This window comes from Bolinopsis microptera, chromosome 7, assembly GCF_026151205.1.
Source record: "Bolinopsis microptera isolate Bmic1 chromosome 7, MBARI_Bmic_1.0, whole genome shotgun sequence".
Lineage (NCBI taxonomy): Eukaryota > Metazoa > Ctenophora > Tentaculata > Lobata > Bolinopsidae > Bolinopsis > Bolinopsis microptera.
The window spans coordinates 7,877,522-7,903,779 of NC_087078.1; the positions used below are offsets into that span (position 1 = coordinate 7,877,522).

General features: G+C 37.9%; 3 protein-coding genes across 6 annotated transcripts in view; 2 read left to right on the forward strand and 1 right to left on the reverse strand.

Moving 5' to 3' along the window:
• The window catches only part of LOC134818856 (disks large homolog 2-like), an 88,333-nt gene that overhangs the window by 57,069 nt on the left and 5,006 nt on the right, over window positions 1-26,258 (reverse strand). The window lies entirely within an intron of this gene.
• LOC134818833 (ribosomal protein S6 kinase alpha-5-like) lies at window positions 3,705-23,364 on the forward strand. The gene is made up of 18 exons (XM_063828517.1): window positions 3,705-3,876; window positions 4,031-4,164; window positions 4,431-4,515; window positions 8,218-8,333; window positions 13,700-13,810; window positions 16,712-16,899; window positions 17,060-17,210; window positions 17,576-17,746; window positions 18,520-18,642; window positions 18,766-18,912; window positions 19,068-19,142; window positions 19,338-19,477; window positions 19,691-19,850; window positions 20,539-20,643; window positions 20,864-21,119; window positions 21,262-21,429; window positions 22,019-22,123; window positions 22,374-23,364. The coding sequence occupies exons 1-18, from the start codon at window positions 3,777-3,779 to the stop codon at window positions 22,460-22,462; spliced, it is 2,424 nt and encodes an 807-aa protein (XP_063684587.1). The 5' UTR covers window positions 3,705-3,776; the 3' UTR covers window positions 22,463-23,364.
• The window catches only part of LOC134818848 (ribose-phosphate pyrophosphokinase 1-like), a 115,710-nt gene continuing 95,114 nt past the window's right edge, over window positions 5,663-26,258 (forward strand). For all 4 annotated transcript variants that reach the window (XM_063828536.1, XM_063828538.1, XM_063828537.1 and 1 more), the window contains exon 1: window positions 5,663-5,689. The gene's annotated coding sequence lies outside the window, so the exon portion shown is untranslated. The remainder of the gene's footprint in view (window positions 5,690-26,258) is intronic.

Here is a 26,258-nt window from a genome sequence, read left to right on the forward strand (position 1 = left end):
CAATGAAATACAATATTACAAATATTCAAAATTTGATTTTTCGATTTCGATCAAAAATTGACAAAAATCAAGCTATATGACCCGCTGCGCACGAGTGCCGGGCTCCCCCTGTAAAGTGAAACGACAATGGGGGTACGGTCACGACGTGATAACTGATACAATAAAGTACCTAGTCGAAATTTGTATCACGTCGTGACCCCCATCGTCGTTTCACCCTGTAGAGTTCCTTCGATACAGGGGAGCCGCGCACGAGTGCGCGGCGGGTCATACAACGTATGACAAGTCGAAACATTGAGCTAAGGATTCGGATAAAATTCTGCAATATTACTCAGATTTGTTTGACGTGGCTTCTATTGGACCCCTGTCCACTTTGATTCACTATGTCAATCCTTTGCAGCTCGGCGAGGCCCATCGGTGCACGGGTGCATTTGCCGATCTACTGAAGTAGAATTGCGAAAAGAATCATTTGATGCGCGGCGCGGCCCAGTAGTGCATCGCGCTACAATTGTTTGTAGGTTTACAACCTACCAGGACGCGCGCCGGGTTAGACGACACTATATACAATATTCTTTGATCTACTCTGCCAAGTAATCGGGAAATTCAAAATTGAGAGTTTAATTAGGAAGGACGCTTTCAAAAGATCTAAAATCTTTTAATGTCCATTTCAAGTCGAGTACTCTTGACCCACTTAGTCCACATGCCTTGCAAACTTACAGCACGGTATTTGTGATTTGTAATGGTCTAAGTTCCTAATACTCGCCAAAGATGGTTCCTCTAGTCAATCGTCAACGTAGGTGAAGAGAAAGCTTCACAACAAACTAGGTGGCTGCATTTTGTTTTGATTTTATTAGGTCCTAATATTTATTCCTAGTGTCTTACAGTTTTAAGAGAACTCTCTTTAAATTATTTTAATGCAGTCTCTCAGATAAGTTTTATACCAGGACACTTCAACAAAGATACTCTACCCACAGTTAGGGGCCATAATTGTTTCAATTATGTAACTGTATAGAATTATTATCATTATTTAATATCAATCTTAGGTGCACGTCTTGTAGTGCACTGTAAACCATATAGTTAACCATAATAGTTGATAGGACTATAATTTACTGCACTATAGTTGTCATAGATACTTTGTATCTTTAGTGAAAACGTCTCCATCCATTTACCCCGTTATTGGGACTCCTAGCTGTGAAAATGTCTCAAAACAATGTACATAAACAGAACAACTGGATACTTCTTGCCTAATGCTAGCTATTATAAATCTCTGCCTTATTTTAATCGTGCTCTCTAGAATGAGTAATGACGAATAAAATGATGAAATAGTGCGCAAAAAATAGTGCACCATCTACTCCATTGCAATCATTAAAATTTGTGCCAAGTATCTGTCGCAAATCTCTTATTAGGTATCATATGTTGAGATTGTTAGTTGATATCGACTCTTAATGAAACGCAGTACAAATGGTGTTAATCAAGCTGAAATAAATAGATATCAATTATCGATTACAAACAAGTAAATAGCAATCATGGAATATCTTAATGAGAGAATATGTATAAAACAATATAAAAGGTGTCTATAGATAAAAAACAATACTTACAGTGGCGTAACGTTGCCTGTTGGCACCCGCGCCCCCTGCCGAAAAGGCGCCCCCTGTTGGCGCCCCCTCCCCTTTTGGTGCCCCTCCCTAAAATTGAACAAATTAGGTGATTTTAGAGGATACCCCGGTAAAAATCTCTAAAAAAGTGTGTATCTAGAGCAAAACGCGCAGTTTTGCTAGTACTTTAGTTAAGTTTTCATAATTGTCCCACATTCAAACGACGATTTGGCGCCCCCCTAAGACGGCGCCCCCCTGTACAGCGGGGTCAGCGGGGCCCTTCGTTACGCCACTGAATACTTACCAAGATAAGAATGAACTGGATCGAAAGGTAAGTTCTGAATCTTCAGGTGTCCAGAAAAGACAATTTTTGAGAAAAGACAATTTTATTATTTATCACCAATTCAATGCATAATCAATAAATATATATCCAAATAAATTTGATTTAAAATTAAATGATACAAGTATGCTAGCAGCTAGCGCGCTTGTATTTGATAAATATTCACGCTGTTAAAATGGGTTTTACCACACCGCCACTCACATTAGCACAGTTGGTGAACGTTAAGCTTTTATGAGCCCTGGTTGACTGCTGAGAGTGGCGACGGGTCTGACATTAATTTTATCTTAGTTTAACCTATATTCCAATAAAATTTTAGTTTTGAGTTATAATTATATGATTTGTATGCGATATTTAAGTTACAGCTGCTCGCAATACATTATTGCTTAAAAATTGTTAAATATGCTCACTATACGCTTAATTTTAGATACCGTATGTATATATACATATCAGCTCATAATACCAAATAACAATAATAAATAAATTAAAAGCATGAAGAGGTCCAAAACCAATTTAAGCATGACACCAGGTTGAATACATTGTCATCGGAAGCTGCAAGCTTATTAACGTTTGATTCCACGTTGATCCGTTATTATGCAGTCACCTTCAGGCGGTGTCGACGGATCATGCGAAAAGGGTTTTTGACAGGCTGTGCCCTTACCATAATTAAACTGAACCATTGCCTGATACGATGTAAACATGAGTGTTGGATAGGTGAGCCGCGCGCGCATTTGTGTCGCTCTGACAAATAGCGCTTGAATAATTTAGTTACCAAGACGTAAATCGCGCGTTACGTAAAGGATAATTTTTCCCTTCGGATAAAGTGAACGTTACACCCGCGTGTAACCTGCTTCAATGGTTTGTGTGCATGTGTGGTGGAGTGAGTGTATAATGTAATGATTGAATGAATCTTTTTTCTTTTGTGGTCTATATATGATGTGAGTGACAGGTGTAAAATGTAAAAGATATAAATATAAATGGGGGTCTTTTCATAGGAAAGTGTTGAAGTTTAAGTCCTGATATCACATTTCACTGAATGCTTATAGGAAACAAGTGATTAGCTATAATAATTTAAGATGACCTATTGAAATGAGATATAACAGAGATGACTGGGAATATGCCACACAAAAAAATAAATAAATAAAAACCCATTGGACCTTGATGTAGAGAGAGTGGGACAATGTTATATTAGCTCAGTATTGACTATTGTGATCATTCAAACAATATATAATACATTCAATTAAATCAAGTGATGCAACTGGCAGAGCACAATACATAGGTAACAGAAATGGTCCATTGTTACCGATATTGAGCGGCCATCCACAAAAGAAAAGCGGCCGCATTTCTTGTTGTAGTTTAAACGATCAAATATATACACCAAAATTTCAAAACACATGATTTACTCCATCATTGGGGCAGGGATAAGGTTGTATGAGACTTCTGGTAGAGGGGCTCATGTTTGCTGTCCATCTTCTTTCCTCTGTACCCACGTAGAGCAATAAGTGTTGTTCTTAGCATTGCAAATCTTATCCTCGTTCTTACATGCCTTACCACATCACAATACCTCTCCTTCCTCTTTCTTGCTATGAGGTCCGCTAATCTGTTGACAAGTTGCTTACACTCTTTCGACATACCTCCAGATGTGAGAAATACAGCCTGGGTGAAGGTTGCCTTCTCCACATTCAACACTCTCTAATTGTAGATAGAGTGGTTGCCACAAAAAAAAACAGTGTGTACTTATTTTTCGAATAAAATTGTTCTAACTCTCCCACAATAGGTAGTCAAGACATGGTATTCTGAAGATATCAGCAGAAAATATATAGAGCTGTTATTGATGTTTTCAGCAAATGGGAGACGTTGTCGAACACCACATAACACGATTCGCTCTCAGGGAGGAGAAAGTAGGACCAGAAAACTTTGAGCTTCTCAAGGTCCTTGGCACTGGAGGTACAATATTTTTGTATGCTTATTCTCGGCATCCAACTTTTGTATGTTCAGTTTTGTGTACTGCACAATATTTTTTATACAGAATCAAGACTGTTTAGATATTAACCCCTCAAATTTAAGTTCAGATAATTTAACCACTCTATTTTTACTGCAGCATACGGGAAAGTGTTCTTGGTACGGAAGAATGGTGGGTTTGATCATGGAAAACTCTTTGCAATGAAAGTTCTCAAGAAAGGCACGATACTTCAAAAGCAAAAAACTACAGAATACACTCTCACTGAGCGTCAGGTAAACTTTAGATTTGTACACAAAACCAGTTTATGCTTAAATTTAAGAATTGCTAATGTTGCTTCCTAATTTGTCTATAATTTGTCAGTCAAATTTGACATTAATTTATAGTCTGCCTTCATTTTAAGTTTAAATTACAAAAATGGTGTAGGCAAGGCTTAGAAAACTCCTGATCACCAATTTAGCCGGTCTCCTTTAACAAGTAAATTTTTTAGCTTTAATTAATTCCATATATTTCACCTTAATTTCACTGCATTTCCTATCAGGTATTAGAAAGAGTCCGGCAGTCACCGTTCCTCGTGACCCTGCACTACGCTTTCCAGACAGACGCTAAACTGCACCTCATCCTAGGTTAGATAATTTAGCAGCTGTTTACTCTTGCTGTATGTAGCACAAGTCACTCAGTCACAACCATCTTCATTGCAGCACCAATATTATTCGTTGTAGTACAAATATTGTTTATAATTTGATATACCTCTGATAATTTGCAATAGATAGATACTTCATTCTGTCAGCTCCTGTAGATATAGAATTATAATCAGTGCTGGTAGTAGAACACAGTCCATTATATTTCCAGTATTACACAATATGACAACATGTGTTAACCGCTGTTGTTGAGGTCGCGAGAGAGAGAGCGGTCAAGGAGACCATCCCTATCACAGAACTCATCAAATCCATCCACATAACTGACACCAAAATTGGACGGGAGCAGCCTACATCGAATCAAACTGTTAAAATATATAAGCTTTCTATTTAAGTCAGCACGTTTAGATAGATAGATAGATACTTCATTCTGTCAGCTCCTGTAGATATAGAATTATAATCAGTGCTGGTAGTAGAACACAGTCCATTATATTTCCAGTATTACACAATATGACAACATGTGTTAACCGCTGCTTGGCACACTCATTGTGATGTACTGGTCTTTAGCTCAAGTTCTTTCATCGACAGTAGAAACTTAACAATCAGAGGTCAACGACTAGACAGGCTACAACAGTGTTGGGTGTTGCTGCTTTGTTGACTGTTCAATAAGTGGATTAAACGTTTATAAAGCGTTTAGAACTCAGGTATGATAGTCCTTTGTCAACAGATAGACTTCAGCTAGTGTGGTTGGCTGAGTGAACTTAACTGGGCCCCTTCATGACGGATTTCTAACAACAGGGCGTCGTTTTGAGAGTTTTAAGCAGCCTATAATTGGTTTTGAACTGATAGCAATACCATTGAATAAATACAACCTTGTCGAAATGTTATTAAGATCGATTCCTTTTCTGGGAAATATCTAAGAAACGTTTTTGAGTATTAATTAGTATTTGGATTCGTACCTGTCCATCCTTGCCAAAGATATGATACGAACTGTGCATGTGGATTTTCCCACACTGCTGCATCGCATAATTTTTCATGGCTCTGATGAATTATCAAACATGATTAGGGGATACTGATAGTTGGATAATATCCGGTTGGAAGAGACAAATGAAACAGGAAAAGTATTAAATACTTTCAACACTACTATATAACAAATAATTTGAGCCTGAAGATGGCGTGGACGCCGAAAATTTGCCTACATTCCTAACTTCCTGTTTCATTTGTCCTTGTCTCTTCCAACCGGATATTATCCAACTATCAGGTTCTCAATCATGAGACTAATAAACAGCGAACTAATGCATCATTTGACGATTAGGGGAATAAGATTAAATGAGTAAGCAATCTATATTATATATATATAATATGGGTCATAATAATGACTTATAGTTGTGGGCAGGGTCGAAATAGAGACCATTGTGACAGTACAAGTAGCTCAGTGACCCGATGACAAAAAAAGAAGAAAAAAAGAATAGAAAGCAATTTATTCTATGGATCATAAGTTGAATTCTGATTTGAAAAGAACAAATCAAAAGAGTTTTGCCCCACATAAAAGTTTTATCTCATCTTGTCTTCAACACTTTGAGTTGTGAGGCTGCACTCACACTTTGCTTTATCATTAGGGGCCACAATTTCGGGTTCATTGACCATTGTTAAATCAGATCTAGATTTATACTGTAACGTGTTAACGTTATAAGATAATATTGCGAGCTAGTGGGACACGTAAATGGTGTCGACAAAAGGGAATCTTGCCCCCTCTTCCCTTTGTTTAAAATTGTCACACATAAGCTTGGTGCCATTGTTAGTAACAGGGCATGAGTAACTTCAGTGAATTTGTGAGTCTCACATGTTTCTCAATTGAATTTGGATACAATAAACTCGCCGTACTTAATCTTGAATTGATTTTCCTAGCTACGAGATCACGACTGTAGTACATAGATTTTAAGTGCGATAATACAATTTGAAAGACCACAATATATAAATGAACTTGTGGGAAATTCGCATCTAGAAAAAAACAACAATTCTAGTTCCTACAATTAACAGCGTGTTACTATCGTCTCCCCATTGCACCAGTAATTATGTTAATTGCAAGTGTAGCGTATTCGCACCTTCAAGTCAATACAGTTGTCACAATGGGCCACACGCTATTAATATCATCATGTACATGCATTGTGTGATTTTCTGATGAATTTATCATCGGAGAGCAATCGAAAACGCGTATGATTGCATGTGTTTGATTTCAAAGATCGAAATATGTAATGTTTTAATTTTATTAAGATTTAATCCCGTCATGATTTATTGTCAAACATCTCAAACACATTAGATAACTCGTACTCTGAGGAATTCACAAATTAACATCACTGAGTCTGGCTGTTAGTTGGTTTTCTCTCCTGATGTATAATGTATACTGTATAACTATAATGTATATCCTATCACGTGATCATGGCACGTGATCACGACAATTTTATTGTCCTGGTTATCCTTGTCACTTGTAACTACCAATTATTGTAGAGATTCTGAGCTATGTTTGACCATGATGGCATACCAAGTCGGCATTACCGACAACCGATACAGAAAAACATAGCAAGGATAAATATACTCTCATTTACAGCTGACATACTTTATAAAAACATGTAGTAGAGCGCGCTGCTACATTGTATTTTGTGCGCTACTAAGGACAATTAACTATATAAATATTCTGAAGTTATAGATACTACTCTACAAACTACTCCTCGTTAGCCTCTTGAGGCATTTATATATTTATAATAGTAGCATCGGTCAATCTTAGATTTATAGTTATCGTATTATATGGGAGCTGATAGCTCCAATATTTGAATGATCATGATATTGCTAACTTGGTATTTGTTTAAACCATTAAAGCAACTCCCACAATTGTCAAAGCTGTCAATCATCTTAGAGCTTTAGAGGAGGTGCTTTGTCATATTTGGTGATCTTCAAGTAAAATATTTTATCCAAATTAAAGAACCACTTCTGATTAATCAATCAGATCTTTAAACGAATATAATTTCACAATTCTAATGACTATATAAATTTTAAAAGCCACATAAAAGATCTCACAGAGGGTATTATATACAAAATATCAGACAAATTAGTTCAGGAAGTGGTTTTAAACAATACAAAATCTCCATTTTTAACGTCATAACTCATACGTTTAATAACGTATTATAATTTGTCGGTGGCGGGAAACATGCCATAAACCACTTTCAATATATTATTAGATTTTCTATTCCGCTTTTTGGTTTTGAACTGAACGATTAGATCCCATTAAAGATATAGCACAGCCTGATGACGCAAATAACTGGATGGTTACAAAAATGTGACTTTTACTCACTGTTACTCACTTTTACTCATTTTTACTCACTTTTACTCGCTTTTACTCGCTTTTCTCACTTTTACTCGCTTTTACTCGCTTTTACTCACTGTTACTCACTTTTACTCGCTTTTACTCACTTTTCTCACTTTTACTCACTGTTACTCATTTTTACTCACTGTTACTTACTTTTACTCGCTTTTACTCACTGTTACTTACTTTTACTCGCTTTTACTCACTGTTACTTACTTTTACTCGCTTTTACTCACTTTTACTCGCTTTTACTCACTATTACTCGCTTTTACTCGCTTTTACTCACTTTTTCACTTTTACTCACTTTTACTCACTTAATTTAACTTCAGAGTACGTGAACGGCGGAGAAATGTTCACGCATCTCAACCAACGAGAGAGGTTCACCGAAGATGAAGCCAGACTATACATTGCCGAGGTTACCCTCGCTCTAGAGCACCTACACAGTGTGAGTCACGTGATTACGGAGCGATTATCTATCATTGTTTTATTTTAATTAGTTATTTAATTGGTTACGTTGGTTATTGATCTTATTTCTTTATATTATATTGAGTAGCAACTAAAAAGTATAATGTTTAAATACCAATGTTCGTAACATCGCGGTTGTTCTCTTTTTATTGAGCGTTGAGGGAGTTGGGGGGGGGGGGGGGGGGGGGTTTAGTTGACCATTTATTTTTTCCTTTAAAAGTTGGATAACAATACTATTAATTAATTAAAGATTTGATAATTACCATTTAGCTATCATCTTAAAGGACCAGTTAACTCAAAAAAAAGTTATCCTCATATTTTGACAGATTGTGACAAATAGCAAACTGAGCAACGAGTCGAAATTCCTAAATCTCTAACTGCTCTCTAACGCGTGTAATTAGCGTTTGTATTATTTTGGCGATGACGTCATAAAGTCCCTTGCGCGCACAGAAGAGCTCGTGAGACTGTATTTTACAGGTAAAAATGGACATAATACAATGTTTCTCCCCTAAATAACTCGAAAAATAAGTGTTTTAGGGTACATGTTGCTTCATAAGTTGTATATAAACATGGCCATTCTGCACAATTTGCAATCATTCAAAAATCTGTAGGGCCTTCATAGCCCAATTTACAAGATACCCATACTTTTGCATGATTTCTGGAACCGGAAATCAGTTTTTCGCCAATAACTGAAAAAGTAAGCACTTTAAGGCATCTGTTTCTTCGTAAGTCATATATAAATATGCTAATTGCGGTTCTTTTGCACCCTGTCTAAAGACTCTATCACGATCCTATCGAAAATGGGCTCAGCACCACGCCCAAAATGGTTTTTGGCAAATTTCTCGAAGAGTAAGGATTTTAGGCCATGTGTTGCTCAGTAATTCCTATATAAACATGCATATGCCGCTTCGTTTAAGCCTATTTAGAAGTCTACGACCTTCAGAAGCAAAGGGTCGGTTACGTTATTGGGTCAATATCGGCGTGGTCAATATGTCTCCAACCGAAAATCGTTTATTCATACTTTTGAGAAGGTTTTTGCAAAATTTCGTGAGTATACGAAAATTTGCAGGTTCAATTCCATAAATGTCCTTAAATGACTGGACTACACTAGTTTAGAGTTAACTTTAGAGAAACTCATAAATCATTATTATCTAAAATTAAGCTGTCAGTGTCCATGATCAACCTATGGCTACAATGTTTTACATGAAAATTGAAATGTAAAAATCAGGAGTAATATAATAAGTGTATTTCTAGATTAAAGTGCTATCTCATAGTTTAAGAATTGTATAGATTAACGTATGTCGTTTAGCCATCTAAGAATCGATCGTGCCGCAATATATATGGCCAAAGAATAATAGGGTCTTGGAAATTCTATATTTGTTCAGTGGGTCGATTGACTGAACACGTTTGCACTTGGTATTTAATTTTACCAGTAGTTTATTTATGTTATGTACCTACCGATGATCATACAAGTAGGACGATAACTAGGTAAGTCAAATTCAAAACACACCGCTCACCGTACACTCCAATCAGTATTACGTATACCGGGTATTTTTCAGTTCCCACGGCACCGTTCTGATAGGAGCTACTTCGACTAATGGTCCGATGGGAACGGCCGTAAAATAGCCAGACTTCATGTCTCCTGTACTGTCTGGCACGTGTGGATTAAAGTAAGAAATTTCGCTATGCTAAAAATATAATTGCTCTCGGAACTATGTCTTTTAGGATAGCGAACCATTTGACTGCTCGCATTCTTCCGAACAACTGTAATATTATATTACAGAGTTACACTCTGATCAGCTATATTTAATATATAGCACATTATTTTGTGTATTAGTTTCATGGACTGGGGAAAAATAATCGGTACAGTCTCCCTTCGTTTTAATGAAGCAATGAAAACAATCCAAAATTATCACATATGACATAACTTGTAATAGCAGAAACTTTCTAACCGTACATTCACCCGCCACTGTTCAAGAACTTATGTCACTGTTTAAAATCCTGACGTGAGCACTGTACATCCAATCAGCTATTCGTATAGTTAGGGTGATAGCCAAAACTATAAGGATTTTGGAGAACTAGGGAAATAGTCATAACTCTAAAATTTGAGTGAGTTACACGTGTTTTATTGACGATGATAAACATTTGTGCATTGTATTACGCTATGCCAGCGCGCACTGAGGGACTTTATGACGTCACGCGGCCACAGCTTATTATTGCAATAACACGCGTTACACGTAAGCTAGAGAGTTGGTTCTTTCGGCGATACAATTTTTTACCAGTTTGTCACAGCTGATTTAAATCTTAGCCAAATTGGAGACTACAAATTTTTCAGTTAACTGGTCCTTTAACTATTGAATTTACCACAGCAATAGGGGGATGTAAAGCACATTTATAATATACTTTATTTAAACGATTAACCAATCACCTCGTAACAGCGACTAATCAAATCCCACGTCATTTCTGTCTCATCCCCGCTCGATTCGCAGCCAATAAAATTAATCAGAACTTGATGATGTACACTGGGAAGGGTAATAGAGAGCCAGGATGGCAAAAATAGCGCGTAATTTAACGATCGTATAGTCTAGACCTGTAATCATATTTATATAGTTATATTTTCTTACATCGTATTATATACCCTTGCTTCTACAATTATTGTGACTAGCAGGAACCCGTCTAACCCTATAGTGGTGTCAAGACTCAAGAGACTAAAATACATACATGCTACATGAAGAGGTCTCCTCCTAGTCGTTGGAGTGGCCTGCATCACACACATCTCTTCTACGGCGTAACATGTTCCTCCATTCCACTCGCTTAAGAGCCAACTGTTTTACTGCATCTCTGCTGATGTTATCGACACCTGTAAATTCAGCCGCATCCTCGAGTACACAGGCCATCCAGCCTTTACGGGGTCGTCCTCTCGACCTCTCAGTCTCTTTCCATAGTTTGGTTTCCAATCCAGTAAGAAATTGGGGAACCGCGTCTCTGGCATTCTGACAACATAACATGTCCGTACCACCTTAGTCTAGCCGCACCGATGAAAGTTTCGATAGACTTAATTCCAGCACGCCTGAGAACTTCTTCATTGGAGACATGGAAGAACCACTTTATCTTCAAGATTCTTCTCAGGGAGGTCAGATGGAAGACCTCAAACCGTTTCATCTGCTTCTTTGTTGTGTTCCACACTTCAGCTCCATATAACAGAATAGTAATAACAGCAGCCTTGTAGATACGGATCTTGGTGGGCGTTCGACTGTTCCATATCTTCCAAAGCTGATGGAACGCACCATTAGCACGCTGGATCCTGATGTCAAGATCTCGGTCAATGGTACCATCCCCACTGATGTGGACTAAAATAAGTATTATTTATTTAATTCGCGTTTTGACACCACTTGGGGGTCCAAATTTTGGGCACTAAAATGCTTATTCTTTGGCCAATTTTTATTTTTTCATGCTGATTTGAAGGCCATTAAAGCATTCAAACCAGTTTTTTTACGGTTTTTGCTGAAAGTTGTGTTAAAGTTGATGCCGTGGTGTCAGTAAAATGATGTTTTTCGGTAAAAAGCTCGATCGTTTTTTGCCTTTTAACCATCATAATTACCATCATAATTACCATCATAATTACCATAATAATTACCACTATAATTACCACCATAATTACCATCATAATTACCATACTAATTACCATCATATTTACCATACTAATTACCACCATAATTACCACCATAATTACCACCATAATTGCCATAATAATTACCACCATGATTACCACCATAATTACCATCATAATTATCATTATAATTATCACCATAATTACCACCAGGAACCATAATGACACTACAATTAGTAGCAGTTACGAACTACGTCTATAATCTAGATTTGTACAACTATATTATTCACCTCAACACTCGAGATCGAATGTGTATTATATCTATGAATACAGCTGTTGTATGTTACCACGAGGGACACCATTTTATTTATTTCGACTTACATCACAAAAAAGGATCGGGCATTAAATTAACATGTATTAACATACCATCAACATACCATTAACATGTATTATCATACCATCAATATTTCATATTTTAAATACACTTCGTATCACAGATGGACCACAGAAGCTGTTTTCTAAACCTGCAAGTTTTAGTGTAATTGTATTTCAAGCTTTTAGAGGCCAGCTTTCACAGGCCAGCTTTTAGAGGCCAGCTTTTAGAGGCCAGCTTTTAGAGGCCAGCTTTTAGAGGCCAGCTTTTTGAGGGTAGCTTTTAGAGGCCAGCTTTTAGAGGCCAGCTTTTTGAGGGTAGCTTTTAGAGGCCAGCTTTTAGAGGCCAGCTTTTAGAGGTCTGCTTTTAGAGGCCATAACTATGATATTATGGCAAACCAAATAAAAATGCACACATGTAATCCAACAGCATGACAAACACCTAGAAGACTCCTGTCCAATTACTCTTGTCTCTCTCAAGGTAGCCACTGCCCACTCACATCTTCTTAATAGTACGTGGCTGAACTCTTTTATTTTAATAATATCACAGAACACGTTACATAATGTACTACTGTATTTTGTGATAGTCAAAATCTTGGTTATCCAATCTCATGGTTATCAAATCATGGCGTCTTAAATGCACTCGTACGGTAGGTCGAGTATTTAAACCTATATAAACGGTCTCGGTGAAGGAACGAAAGCAAATGCTTCAAGAAAGAAAATGCTTGAAAGTATGTAATTTGCCTATCCAATATATGATATATCATGGAAAACTTTACCAAATGATGTTACAATTGTGGGAGAGTGGTATGTTCACCAACTCCAGACTATTTTAAAGACATGGTAATTTGAACAAAACTGTGTACCGGAACTTGTTGCGTACACAACCTACTTGTAGAACCAAATGTGTAGAATACTCCACATATAATATCTGTGTGAAATGTACCCTTTGTTAGCCAGCATGAAACCTACATTGTAACATTCTCTATCTGCATGTACTCGTTAGGTCACGTACATGACTTTGTAGAGCTGGCTATTAGATCCCACCTTTTACCCTTCTAGAAATGCTCCCTCCCTCGTTGTTGTGTGTAACTTTAATGCTCCCTCCCTCGTTGTTGTGTGTAACTTTTGTGTTTCTGTAACTTTTGCGTTTCTGTAACTTTTGTCTTTCGTAACTTTAGTGTTTCTGTAACTTTTGTGTTTCTGTAACTTTTTTGTTTTCGTAACTTTTGTGTTTCTGTAATTTTTGTGTTTCTGTAACTTTTTTGTTTTCGTAACTTTTGTGTTTCTGTAATTTTTGAGTTGGGTATCGGGTAATGGTTATCATATACCACAAAATTAATATTTAACCCTTTTTGTTTCAGCTGGGTATCATATACCGTGACATAAAGTTAGAGAACATCTTGTTGGATGCTACTGGACACATTGTATTGACTGACTTCGGTCTCAGCAAGGGATTCGCTTACGACAGTCTGGTAAGTGTCGGTTTCTTATTTAAACTAGGTATGTTTGCAAGGTTGATTGTTTGGTTTGTAATTGTTAATTGGGTTGATTATTTGGTTTGTAATTGTTAATTAACTCCATGTTTATGTTAGTTAGTCAAAAAGGTGTTGCAAAAGGTGACCATGTCTGCGAATCTTAAGAGTAGGTTAATTACTGTTATTGATTTATAATAATAATTATAATTATTTTTAAATAATAATAATTATTATTTATTTAATACAAGCTTCCATTCACGGGATAGCCAGTTACCTGGCAAATCTCGCTCATGATGCTTCTCCAAGCTCACACAGATATTCATTTCTGCACGAGAAGCCCATCACAGCTACCAACAATTAATTCAATGTATAATAATAATTATTAAAATTAAAATTATTTCTTAATAATGGGAATACTTTAGGTCTCTCAACATATTAATATAATCCGAAATTATATTAAGGCTACATAGGTACGGTAGGTGACGGGTGCATACCTTGAATCGGAATCTTGGGCTTCACTTGGAATAGGTTATAACTGGAGAAATTAGTTAGGTACTGAGCACACATTTTATAATGTTTGAATATCTCATTCTACAACCGTCAACCGAGGTCACTAAAATTTACAAACTACTATAAATTTAGATTTTTAAACCTTTCGGGAAGAACGTAACGAAAACTTTCGAGTAATCAGAAGCAATAAGTACTTGATGCAGAAATCGGGAAAAAAGTAAACGTATACATTCTGGGAGGCTCTGTTTTATGGGAGGCATATACCCGTATATTGAACAGATGTAAGTAAGTTTGAAATCTAGGGAGGTTCACTAAATTTAGTTCAATTTCAAATTTATTCATACGTTGACCTGCATTGTCCCTCAAAATAGGAGAACATTTCTGTGATAGCTTAGAATTTGGGTACGAGGGGGAGCAGTGATATGGGTATGTGGGTATGTGGGTATGTGGGTATGTGGGTATGTGGGTATGTGGGTATGTGGGTATGTGGGTATGTGGGTATGTGGGTATGTGGGGGAGTAAAAGAGTTGATTCTGGGGAGGCCGCTACGTGCGATGTGCATTGTTACCCACGTCCAGCATGGTGCCGCTAAGTGACCTCACGTGGCCTCCCACGAGGGTTGCACGTGGGCTGCACGTGCCCGCACGTGGGCTGCCTTTTGAGGGGGATATTTTTGAATATATGTGGTTAGATTGTACAGTGTATATCTATTATCTATCGATCTGAAATTTCAGACTCGACTATATGAACAAATATTTTGGACGGTAATTTTTGTTTTTTTGCGATGTCACCACCAGCTATAGAACAACTCTACATACACTTTCTGAGAAATAATGATAACTGAAAATCATACAAGTAACGCCAGGTATATTAGACCCGATATCAAGTTTCAGTTTGTACCAGTTAACAGGTATCAGAAAAGCTGGAATGCTCAGTAAACTGAGGTATTTGCTGTACATTCTCTATATAGTTACATCACTTCTTTCTAAACATCATTCCGTATAAATCAGCACGTCAGCTTGCCCGTTGAAAAACTACTCGGAGAGAAACTCAACCCGCCAGTTAGATTTATAAATAAGTTTGTTAAAATTTGATACTAACTTATTTTGTAGATCAACCGGTCTCTTATTTAAAGTCTTGCTGTATTTTTGCTAACAGAGAAGACTTGAATATTCTATTTTACCCTACTTATTAAAGACACTACCTTCGCATACGTTAAAACTTTGGATTTGGAAAAAAAATTCCGCGCCTATTGGGCCTTCCAGCGTTGTTTTCAAGAAATACCACCCGAAACGTTTTCCTCAAAATTCCAAAATGTTTATGTTCAGCCTTATATGGGAATATCCCCATTCTACTTACGTCATGTGGAATTCTTTTTGCGTGTTTATATATCGTAGAATGTGAAAAGTTCTTTATACAACTATACACGGAATCGTACAGTGTCACATACACTAGGGTATCGGATTTGTCTACTTCTTACGATCATAGGGGTCGCGTAATAACTGGTTTTGCTTTTTATCGCACCTTGTCAAAAATGTACCTATGAATCTTCAAAGACCCACCTCAAAGAACCAGTCGTTAATAACCGTGAACCACAGTCCACATTTTGGATATTGCATTACTGCTAGTAAAGAAACTGCACCTTTGTACCAGATGTACATATTGGTATTTGAAGTTGTTTAACTGGAAGGTGATTGGTCAGACAGGGACTCACGTGTGAAAATAAACTTGCATAATATTGTGAATTGTGATGTAATGTTATGGACCATGTTCGCTCCAATTTAACGAGAATTTTCGAGAATTTTCCGCGTCTTTTTATATCGTATGATCCTGGAGATTGATCCAAACATGCCCCCAGCCTTGAGGAAATATACCTGAACACACAGCTGCAGAATGTGAGATAGCGCCAAAATTTGTCCAGATATGCGCGGCTCATGCGGAAAGTACTATTGTCAGCAATTGATATGTTTTTGTAAATAAAGTACTAGACAGTAATCATCCACTGGATCGGAATTGTGGCGCGCAGTCACGTGTCCTGTAATTGTGCAATTAAACCTCCCTACATCATCAACTTGTATACTAAATGTATAGGTATCTTTATCACACTGCCAGGGCAAAATTTTAATTGCCTGAACCATCAATCTTTTGGCATAATCATAGATATTGTCAGCAAGTAGGGAGGTGTTCGACCATATTTGTTTTGACACGTGACAGTGATTTTAGAGTTTGATTGGTCAATACTGGAAGCTGATGCCTGATTGGTTAATCGCTGATAGTAAAATGATGGTTCACCCCTCCTCCAGGCCAACCAAGTTAAATAACTTAAAATCCCTTTAAAAACAAGATTACTATGTCTGTCCAGCTCAACCCTTCACCATTACTATTCAGGACAAGAGAACGTACTCGTTTTGCGGAACTATCGAGTACATGGCCCCGGAAGTGCTACGTGGTGGTAAAACCGGGCACGACATGGCCGTGGATTGGTGGAGTGTGGGGGTCCTCTTGTATGAGTTGTGCACTGGTGCTTCTCCTTTTACCATCGATAACGAGACTAATTCCCAGTCAGATATCACTAGGTTTGTTATTTCGTTAACAATAAATAAACAAATTTGTTTTTCATTCTATAAAATTGTTTCTTATTTCTCCTGACAGAATTCTGTTTGATTTAAAAATTAGTTATAATATAACGATCACCCGATTGTATATATTACAAATTTAACACCATCATAATAACAGGCGTATCCTAAACAACTCTCCACCACTTCCACACCATTTCTCTCCACAACTACGGTCCTTGATATGGGGCCTATTACAGAAGGACCCTAAAGTACGGATAGGTTGTGGAACGAGGGAAGCTGCTGAGGTTAAAGAGCATCCTTTCTTCCAGGTTATCTTTCGTTCTTATCTTTCTCTTGCCATGTAATAGGGAGTTAGCTACAATTTTGTGCTAATATTATTAAAAAAACCTTTGATTGACCATTTTAAGTAAGTCTTCGGCTCCTTCCTGTATTAACTTTTGGTTTTGGTTACGAAACTCAATACTACCAGACTACGGCTGGAGTGAAAATAATGTACATAAAACTTAATCACATCAGTTGCTACTTATTGCACAATTTGACATGGTGCACTGTACAATTGATAATGGTCAAGCTGTAGCACACAATTTTATGATTATAAATCTACAACACATTCATTCTCCTTCAAACGAGCCCCACATACTCAACTACAGTAATACTCACAACTTCCACTTAGGAATTAAACTGGGATGATGTTCTTCACAAGCGTATCCAAGCTCCCTTCAAGCCGCGTGTCAGGGACGAGATGGACGTGGGAAACTTTGCGGAGGAATTCACCACCATGGCCCCGGTGGATTCCCCCGCATTTCCACCCCAAAGTGCCAAGCGCTTTGCTCAGATTTTCAGGGTAAGTTGAGTGTTTCGATACAAAGAAGCTCCGTATATAATATATTTTGTAAGACTGTTACTTGAGCTGTTATTCGAGGATAGGAAACGTCGGGAATTTTATGTGGGCTCGTGTAAGTATGATTTAACCCATCTTGTTGATAAATTCGTTAATGTGTACCCGTTGATGTCTGTCATCAAGTTATGAACTTCACTGACTATACGAGTTGGATACATTTTCTCATCTGCCTTTCGACGGCCAGGTAGCGCAGTTGGTTAGAACGCCTGTCTTACAATCGTTAGGTTGCGAGTTCGAAACCCACTGACTGCCTGGTCGTGGGGTGAGCGTCGTGGACGTTCAGCTAAGGATCATGAGTGGTCTATGCAGCCCCCCGGTCTACTCAGCCGAATACTCGAGAAATCGGGTGTGAGGGTTAAATGAGGAGCTGCACATTGCAGCAAAGTCTCGGACGAAGAAAGTATGGTACACACTACCTTAACCGTCACTGGCCAAAAAGATCCTTCGGCTTCCTGTAATTGGCTGGTTGCACTTGTGTAACATTGTGGCTGTTGGAATACACCGAAGTAAAATAAGTGTCTAGATAAAAAAAAAAAAAAAATGCTGGACTTATTTTAAATGAGCTATGCTATGATTTGTGATTTATTTGCAAATAAATAAAATGGGGTTGAGTGTAAGGGGAGTGTAAGAAATACAACGTTTTCATCTCGAAGATGATTACAGTACGAGATCGGAGGTCAAATTAAATGAGAATAAGTTCAATATTGTTGTTTCAGGGGTTCAGTTTCGTCGCACCGTCAGTTCTTTTTAATGCAGAGATATTCGCCGACAGTGCGGCTGAATTGTGCGGCACTAAATCCGCATCTAAACCAATTAACAACCTCATCCAAAATTTACACGTGAGTTACTAATTGTCTGTACTTCCTATTTTTTAAACAGCCATATAAATTATAAAATAAAACTCTCAAATTATATCGCTGCACCTTTGTTCCGTTAAAAACTCTAATTCGGTAATTATTTAGGTAAAAAACTCGCCCTTCCTACGGAACTACACACTGAACAAGAAAGTGATAGGACGAGGCTCTTTTAGTACAGTCTGCAGTTGTATCCACAAGGAAACTGGGGCTGAGTACGCAGTGAAGATTGTCAGTAACAGAAACCACCCTCAGGTTCTTAAATAAATAGTCTGCTAAAAACATAATAATTTCTGTGAAATAACAACAAGGTTTTAAAAAATATCAAGTTTCTCCCGATAAATATTGTCTCCACCTGACATTTTAAACATTTTTTGCATAGTTTGTTAACCGAGATACTGTCCTGTCAGAGAGAGGTTCAGATTTTGAGGATGTGTCAAGGTCACCCAAACATTGTCAAGCTGGTAGACGTACAAAAAGACGAGGTTTGTAGAGCGGTTAACGGGTTAAGTTATAGATATATTAATATCAATATATCAATATCAATAAATAACTCGATTTCTTACTTTTTTGGCAAAAACATTTATTCAAACACGATTATCGGTACCCTCATACCCCATATTACATTTTTTTGAGTTTGTACAAAATCGGTATTTCTTGATAAATCTCACTTTCTTCAGCTGCACACATACATTATAATGGAGCACGTGAGAGGCGGAGAGTTGCTGGATCGTATCAGAGAGAAGAAGATATTCAGTGAAGCAGAAGCTGTTAGGATCATGAGGCAGCTCATCAGCGCTCTTAATTTCCTACACAGCAGGTTCGCTAACCACACTAACCACACAACTAACCGCTAACCACACTACAACACACTACATGTATTATGACATGTGGACTTTTGGGCTATTTACATTTTAACCCTAATGTCTGCATTTGGTGATCAAGTCCCTGGGATTTGAAAGCAAAATCCCAGTTTGTGCCGCTTCTAAAACTTGACGAATTATAACTTTACTAAAACCTGGCCACTCCTCAGATGTATCGTACACAGAGATCTAAAACCAGAAAACATCTTGTTCACAGACAACTCGGACGACGCAGACGTTAAGTTGGTGGACTTTGGGTTTGCTAGGGTCTTTTCAGATCACCAACCCCTCAAAACTCCCTGTTTTACCCTCACCTACGCTGCCCCTGAGGTTCGTTCGTAGCAGTTTAGTTTCGATGAAACTAAATATTTCCTGCTTGTCATTGATTCTTGACGAAAAACAAGAAAATGGGAGCCTAATGATCTTGGGTCCGCTCTTTGAGTCACCCTGTACTTGTTTTCACATTACTGATACTCTACCCATTCCTGCACTATGATATATTTATAGATTACGAAATATGCCACAATATTAAAACTCGTCAAAAGTTAGCTGAAAATTGAAAAATTAATATTATATAATTCTCAAAAATCTCTGCTCTCCTTTGACGATTCGCAATTGTCACATTTGCATTACAACAAAGGACCCGAGCTCGAGGTTAAGGTCACGAAACCTGTTTAACTGGATTAACCGTACCTGGTCGCTTTTGATACTTGGCTTTGTAGCCACACAGCATTTTCCTACCACCACGCTGAGGAAATAACTTAATTCTCGTTCAAAACTTCGATGACATTTCATCATTTACGCCATCCGATTGTGTAGTGGGTGGCCCCAGAAAGGGTCAAAAACTCTGTCCTTATCTCAACAGCCAACATATTATTATTAGAACATCGCTAATATAAGGCATTATATGTGGCGAATGCTTTTATTTTAATACCAATCGTGTGACCCGGGTTATAAAAACACGTACCCTTGGTGATAAAATCACGTACCCAAGGTGATTGAAAGCCATATCACCCAGGTGTTGCGGAACGTTCAGCACCACAACACCCCTACAAACAGTGCAGCTGTTTTCAACAATGAGTACGGTGATAGCTGTGACGTCTGGAGTCTCGGTGTTATCCTGGTACGTTGTTCCTGATAATTCTCCGCTAAATGGAGAATTCTAATACCTGGTCATCTTGTGGTCATCTGCCATGATTATTTTGATAATAAAGAACTATGGCATGTTTCTTTAAAATGTTTCAGTTTTTATTAACTGAGTTGAATCCTGCATATATGAGGAAGCTTGATCCTTGTAATTAAGCTATCCTAATTCTTCTAACTTAAATTAAAAATGTTTTCAGTACATAATGCTGAGCGGGCGGGTACCGTTTCAAGGCTCCCAGACTGACGGTACTATGATGGCAGTAATCAAGCAGATCAAGGGAGGTAGCTTCAATCTGTCGGGGGAGGAGTGGCAGAGTGTGTCCCATTCTGCCCGAGAGCTGATAAAGGGCCTTCTCACGGTGGATGCCGCCAAGAGATTGTCCTTGACGCAGGTCAAGAACGCTGAGTGGATCATGTCTGCCGATGTGCCACATACCCCACTCATGACCCCTGGTTTGTCAGAAGTGCTTAAAATTCCATTCGTATGTCAAATGAGCTATTTAGTCACGAAAGAGTTTTTAGTTTTGTGTTTTGATATTGTTACTTTGCTTTGACACCTTAATTTTACTATTTATTAATCAATTAATTTTGACAGGGTATTTAAAGGATCAGAAGGTTGCTTCCACTGTGAAACACGCCGTGAACACCACTTTTGATGCCTATCGGACAGAGTTTTCTCTAGCGGACGTATCTGAGGCCCCCATTGCTAAGCGACGGAAGTTAAAGAAAGATAGTTCTAAAGATGGCAGTTCCAGCACGGAAGGTAAAACCAAAGTTTGTTATTTTAGATATAGATAGATTAGATAGGGTAGATATAATGTAACTTCTAGTCCAGGTTAGAAAGATCTTTTTATACAAACATTGACCTAGAATTGATATTTTATCACATGAAATAAATCTCGGTAAAGTTCTATGGATTATTGGGGGAGTATTAATAGCGGATTCTAAGTTTGGAAAACTTAAAATTAGCCGTTAAACTTCCTTTTAAAAAATATTCTTTTGAAATAAATTATCCTATACCGCTATAAATCATTTCTATTTTAAAATATCAGCAATCAAAGAACATACTAAGAATAAAAGAACATACTAAAGTGATCGATAAGTCACCCATAACATAAAATAAACCGGAGAACCTTGAAATTATTCAAAAAGTAGACCCTGCACTGGCCGAATTTTTGGATCTCGTATAGACACCATTGTACAACGTACATGCAATGTGTCCTCGTCTTCTGTATTATATTTACAAGCTATAACCTCTTACCCGAAATCTCTGTAATGGAATTAGGGACGATCGGATTTCTTCCTTTCTGACTACTTTCAGGCTACTTTCTGACTACTTTCTTTATTTTCAGGTGAAGCAACCACCCCACAACCCGTGATAACCTTGTCTGCAATATCGGCTGTGTTGTCAGATATCCCCCCTGCTGAGGCTTCCCCTAGCAAGCACTGGACACCAGGTACATACCAGTGTATACCATACCAGTACTGAGTACATACCAGTGTATACCATACCAGTACTGAGTACATACCATGCCAGTACATGCCAGTAAATACCAGTCTCATTGTTTGTTTGATTGTTAACATGTGCTACGAGTTTGAAGTAGATCACGATCTCGTTATGAGAATTCAGTCAAAGGAATTCTGATATGGAATATAAAAATGCTTAAAATTTAACACATTTATCACTAATTAAGCGTTTTATTTCAGGGGCCCCATCATCGCACCAATTCAACGGTTTTGATTTCCCCTCGTCACCCGTGCACAAATCTCGGAACAAAGACAAAAGCAAACCCTGATGATCGAGTTACGCAATAAGCACGAGTTCTTATTGGTGGACCGAAATCACGTGACACAGTAACCATGGTAACCCAGTGAGCAGGAGCTCTAAATGGTTGATCAAAGTGTGGGACTAAATGTTTGACATCTTCTTGCGCGTCCTGTGGTTGTCTTGGAAACAGCGCGGTGTGTTCCATGTCGGCGGGTTGTGTTAGCAGAACTGAACAAACGACAGCTCTAACCCACTTTATCAGATGTAAAATATAAAGAAACGAACGTTTTTAATTCCATTTCCATTCAAGTCGACTGAAAGATGTCGTTACATTTCATCAATGAAAATAATTGAAATAACCGAAGTCGAGATTGACCGTTGTTGGATCAGAGACAGATGTACATGAGAGAGCGTGATCTATTTTAAATAGTTTAAGTTAATGTTTGGCGGTTTTGTTACTTTTTGCTACATTTTTTACATTTATACTGCATGTTCAATTTCCAAAATGTAAATGTTTTGATAGTCTGTTGAAAGGCTAGTCTACATTTTTGTCTTCGAACATTGGAAGACGATGATAAATATGACATTTCCTTACTATGAGATAGACAAACATGTGGCAAGTTAGCCTGCCTTATCAGTAATAATTTTCACTACAGTTATGAGAAAAAATGACCCAAGAGTCTACAATTTTTTCATCGGGCGATTTCTCGTGCAGATGTTTGTAAGCATATGCACGCCGTGTTATATGTCAAAAATTGTTTGCCAATTTGACACGTTTAAAATGCACCAAGTTTCAAAATTTTTGTTGGAAAATATTCATACGACTGTTGTCTTGTACCACAAGCACATTTTAGAACTCTAGACAAAAATCATGCCTTCATAACTTAACGATTCCATTCTGTTAGTTATTCTTCTTATCTTCAAAGCAGCAATTTTAAATTTCTTTTCTACAGAAACAGAACCCAGATAAGCCTAGAATTTATGGCCGCAGACTGAATTCACCTTTGTCTGCGGTGCCAGCCACTGGAGAGAAGCTGGAGAGCATCTCTTATCTTATCTAGAATTTTGGGATGAGCAGAGTTGTGGCACATAGTACCAACCACATCTTGATACTGCCAACCACAATAAGTCCTGTGGTTAAATATCAAAAGCCTAAAGGCTCTGAAACAGTTTATTCACTTTATAATTAAAGTGAAGGCTGTTACATAATATTAGGTCATGGTGGCATTCCACACCAATGCATGATATACCGACTATTTGTGTTCACTGGTCTTCAGCTGACCGATGTGCTCTCTATCTTGTACTGCTAGATTATACGAATTTCAAAATTTTGGTCGGAAAATATTCATACGACTGTTGTCTTGTGCCGTACCACAAGCACATTTTAGAACTCCAGACAAAAATTATGCTTTCATAACTTATTACTAATCTTTCCATTCTGTTAGTTATTCTTCTTATCTTCAAAGCAGCAATTTTCAATTTATTTTCTACAGAAATAGTACCCAGATAAGCCTAGTATGAGTCTAAAGTGAAGGCTGTTACATATTAGGTCATGGTGGCATTCCACACCAATGCATGATGTGCCGACTATTTGTGTTCACTGGTCTTCAGCTGACCGCTGTGCTCTCTACCTTGTACTGCTAGATTATACGAATTGTACTGATATTCTCCTGGTGAAACGCTCCTTACCCTCGTTACAAATAACAACAGCCCCTTCTCCCAAAGCGTAGCTGTCCAGGAAATATTCCTCCTTCCACTGTAGTTGTCCCAGTGTTTGTGAAGTTGTGAGTAGGAAAACCCCATATTCCTTTTTAATATTTCTGTTAGCATTTTATAGATGTCCTAAAAGATTGTGATTTCATTGCAGAGTGCAGTCGCAGCCTTGGTGAAATGAGAGCTATCGTCCTGGCTGAGGCTCAGGACCTCGTTCCCCTGAACGTCCTCACCCTTGACAGTCTTGAGCCTGGTGCTCTAGCAGATACAGGGTCAGGGTGTGGGTGGCGCCCAGATTATACTAAGTTAAAATCAAATTGTGTGATGTTACAAGTTTATTTCCGCACTCGTGTCAATGTAAAGTGACTATCATATGATCCGCCCTCGTGTCCACCTTTTTAGGAAAGTACCGCTCTTGTGTCCTACGCCCTCGTGTCCTCCGCTCTTGTTTCTACCGCCCTTGTGTCCTCCACCCTCGTGTCCTGTGCCCTTCTAGGCCTAGGCTTCTAGACCAAGTGAGAGAAGAACCTGTTCTTTCATGTCGCCCGGATGCTCACGTGAACAATTTATAGGCATAGCTGAGCACTAGTAGGTCATGGGCCAGAAAGGAAACAGGTGAGCCAAGGCTGTGAGTATGTTCTAATAAATTGTTCTCATACTCTTGAATCGTCTACTTCTAGAATTTCTATACAATATATTATTTTCATCCATGATAGATTTTAATTTATTTAAGGAACGGAGAAGTCTAAGTTAAAGTGTTTTATGACAATTTTATGACCATATTTTCAACAATTATCTAATCCCGCTCCATTCTGCATATAATATTGAGTTTCGTTCCGGGGAAAAGTCTCACGCCGGCGCTTGAGTGTAATGTATAACGGAACTGACACCACCATTCGAGTAATGTGTTTGGCAGATTTTGTCCGGTATAAATTATCATCTCTGCATTTCCAGTTACGTTAGAGGTGTTTTGTTGTTTTCTATTTCTTGCATTGCCGTCATTACATCTGCTAGATCGCCTTAAGCCTTAAAGGACCTCCATGTATACCACGAATAAGCTTTGACCTTATCGCAGCAGACTAAGAGTTGCTACTTTTTGCTACCATTCTGATTAAGCTATTACTATTAAACCCATTGATTGCTAAATACCGAGGAATCAATGTTTCTTGATTGTTAAATTCAGAACTACATGTTAACGTCCTAAAAATAATTAATCATTAAATGTTCCGGATAGGAACATTTTTCTTTTTGATAATATTGTGCGAACTGCAATAGCGTAGAGTGCAGTTGGGTTTCAAGTTTTGTCGAGATGGCCATGTGGCCATAATCCTATTATTATTATTACAATTACAATTAGGCTCCAGCCTCCCTGCACACATTCACCCTTGACACTTCGTCATAAACCACCGTAGAAATACGACGACTTTCAAGTAAGATCAATATCTTTGCTCTGGAAAGCAGAATTGATAAGACCACAAATATGTGGCTAAATATTCGAGTAATGCGGATATATCATGTTTTAGGAGTAAAGGAGCGCCCAAGCTCTGATGCCAATGGTTCTTTATTATTTGTATCCACGGTTCAGTGCAGTTTATAATGTACCTGAGCTGAGTACGTTGCCTTATTCCTGATAAACTGGTAAAAGTAGAAGCAACAACATTTCTCTCTTATAAAAGTGTTAGCCGCCTCAATACTGTAGATTATCATAAATACCTAATAACTTGTTACCTCTCATTATTGCATCTATTGCTTCTTATTTATCAATTTTCCATTTGTCGGCCTCTATTGACCGATTTCTTCCTCGAAGTGTGACATTCCTGTGACTATTTTCAGCGTGTTAATTGTTGTTAATGACGGGTTAATGATTATAAGTCAGCTATTCTCACTTTAAATACGATTACGGTAGACGCGGTCCTATGACGTAAAATAAGTACTTTTGACGTAAAATAAGTACTTTTGACGCAGAAGTAAAATAATCAAAAACGACGTGCGGTGCTCGTGTGCGTAGCTTTTGACGTAAGAGCAAGATTACCTCCCTTGTATAAAAGTGGTGACCGCCTCAACTTTATCATTATTCCAGAGTAACTTGCTAAACAACTTGTTACTGTTAG

What these genes read in the sequence shown, in the direction of transcription:
- LOC134818833 (XM_063828517.1), top strand. Translation starts at nt 3,777, where the DNA reads ATGGGAGACGTTGTCGAACACCACATAACACGATTCGCTCTCAGGGAG. An exon ending in CAAGGTCCTTGGCACTGGAG is followed by an intron (nt 3,877 to 4,030) that starts GTACAATATTTT and finishes TTTTTACTGCAG; the next exon opens with CATACGGGAAAGTGTTCTTG. An exon ending in TACCCCACTCATGACCCCTG is followed by an intron (nt 21,120 to 21,261) that starts GTTTGTCAGAAG and finishes TAATTTTGACAG; the next exon opens with GGTATTTAAAGGATCAGAAG.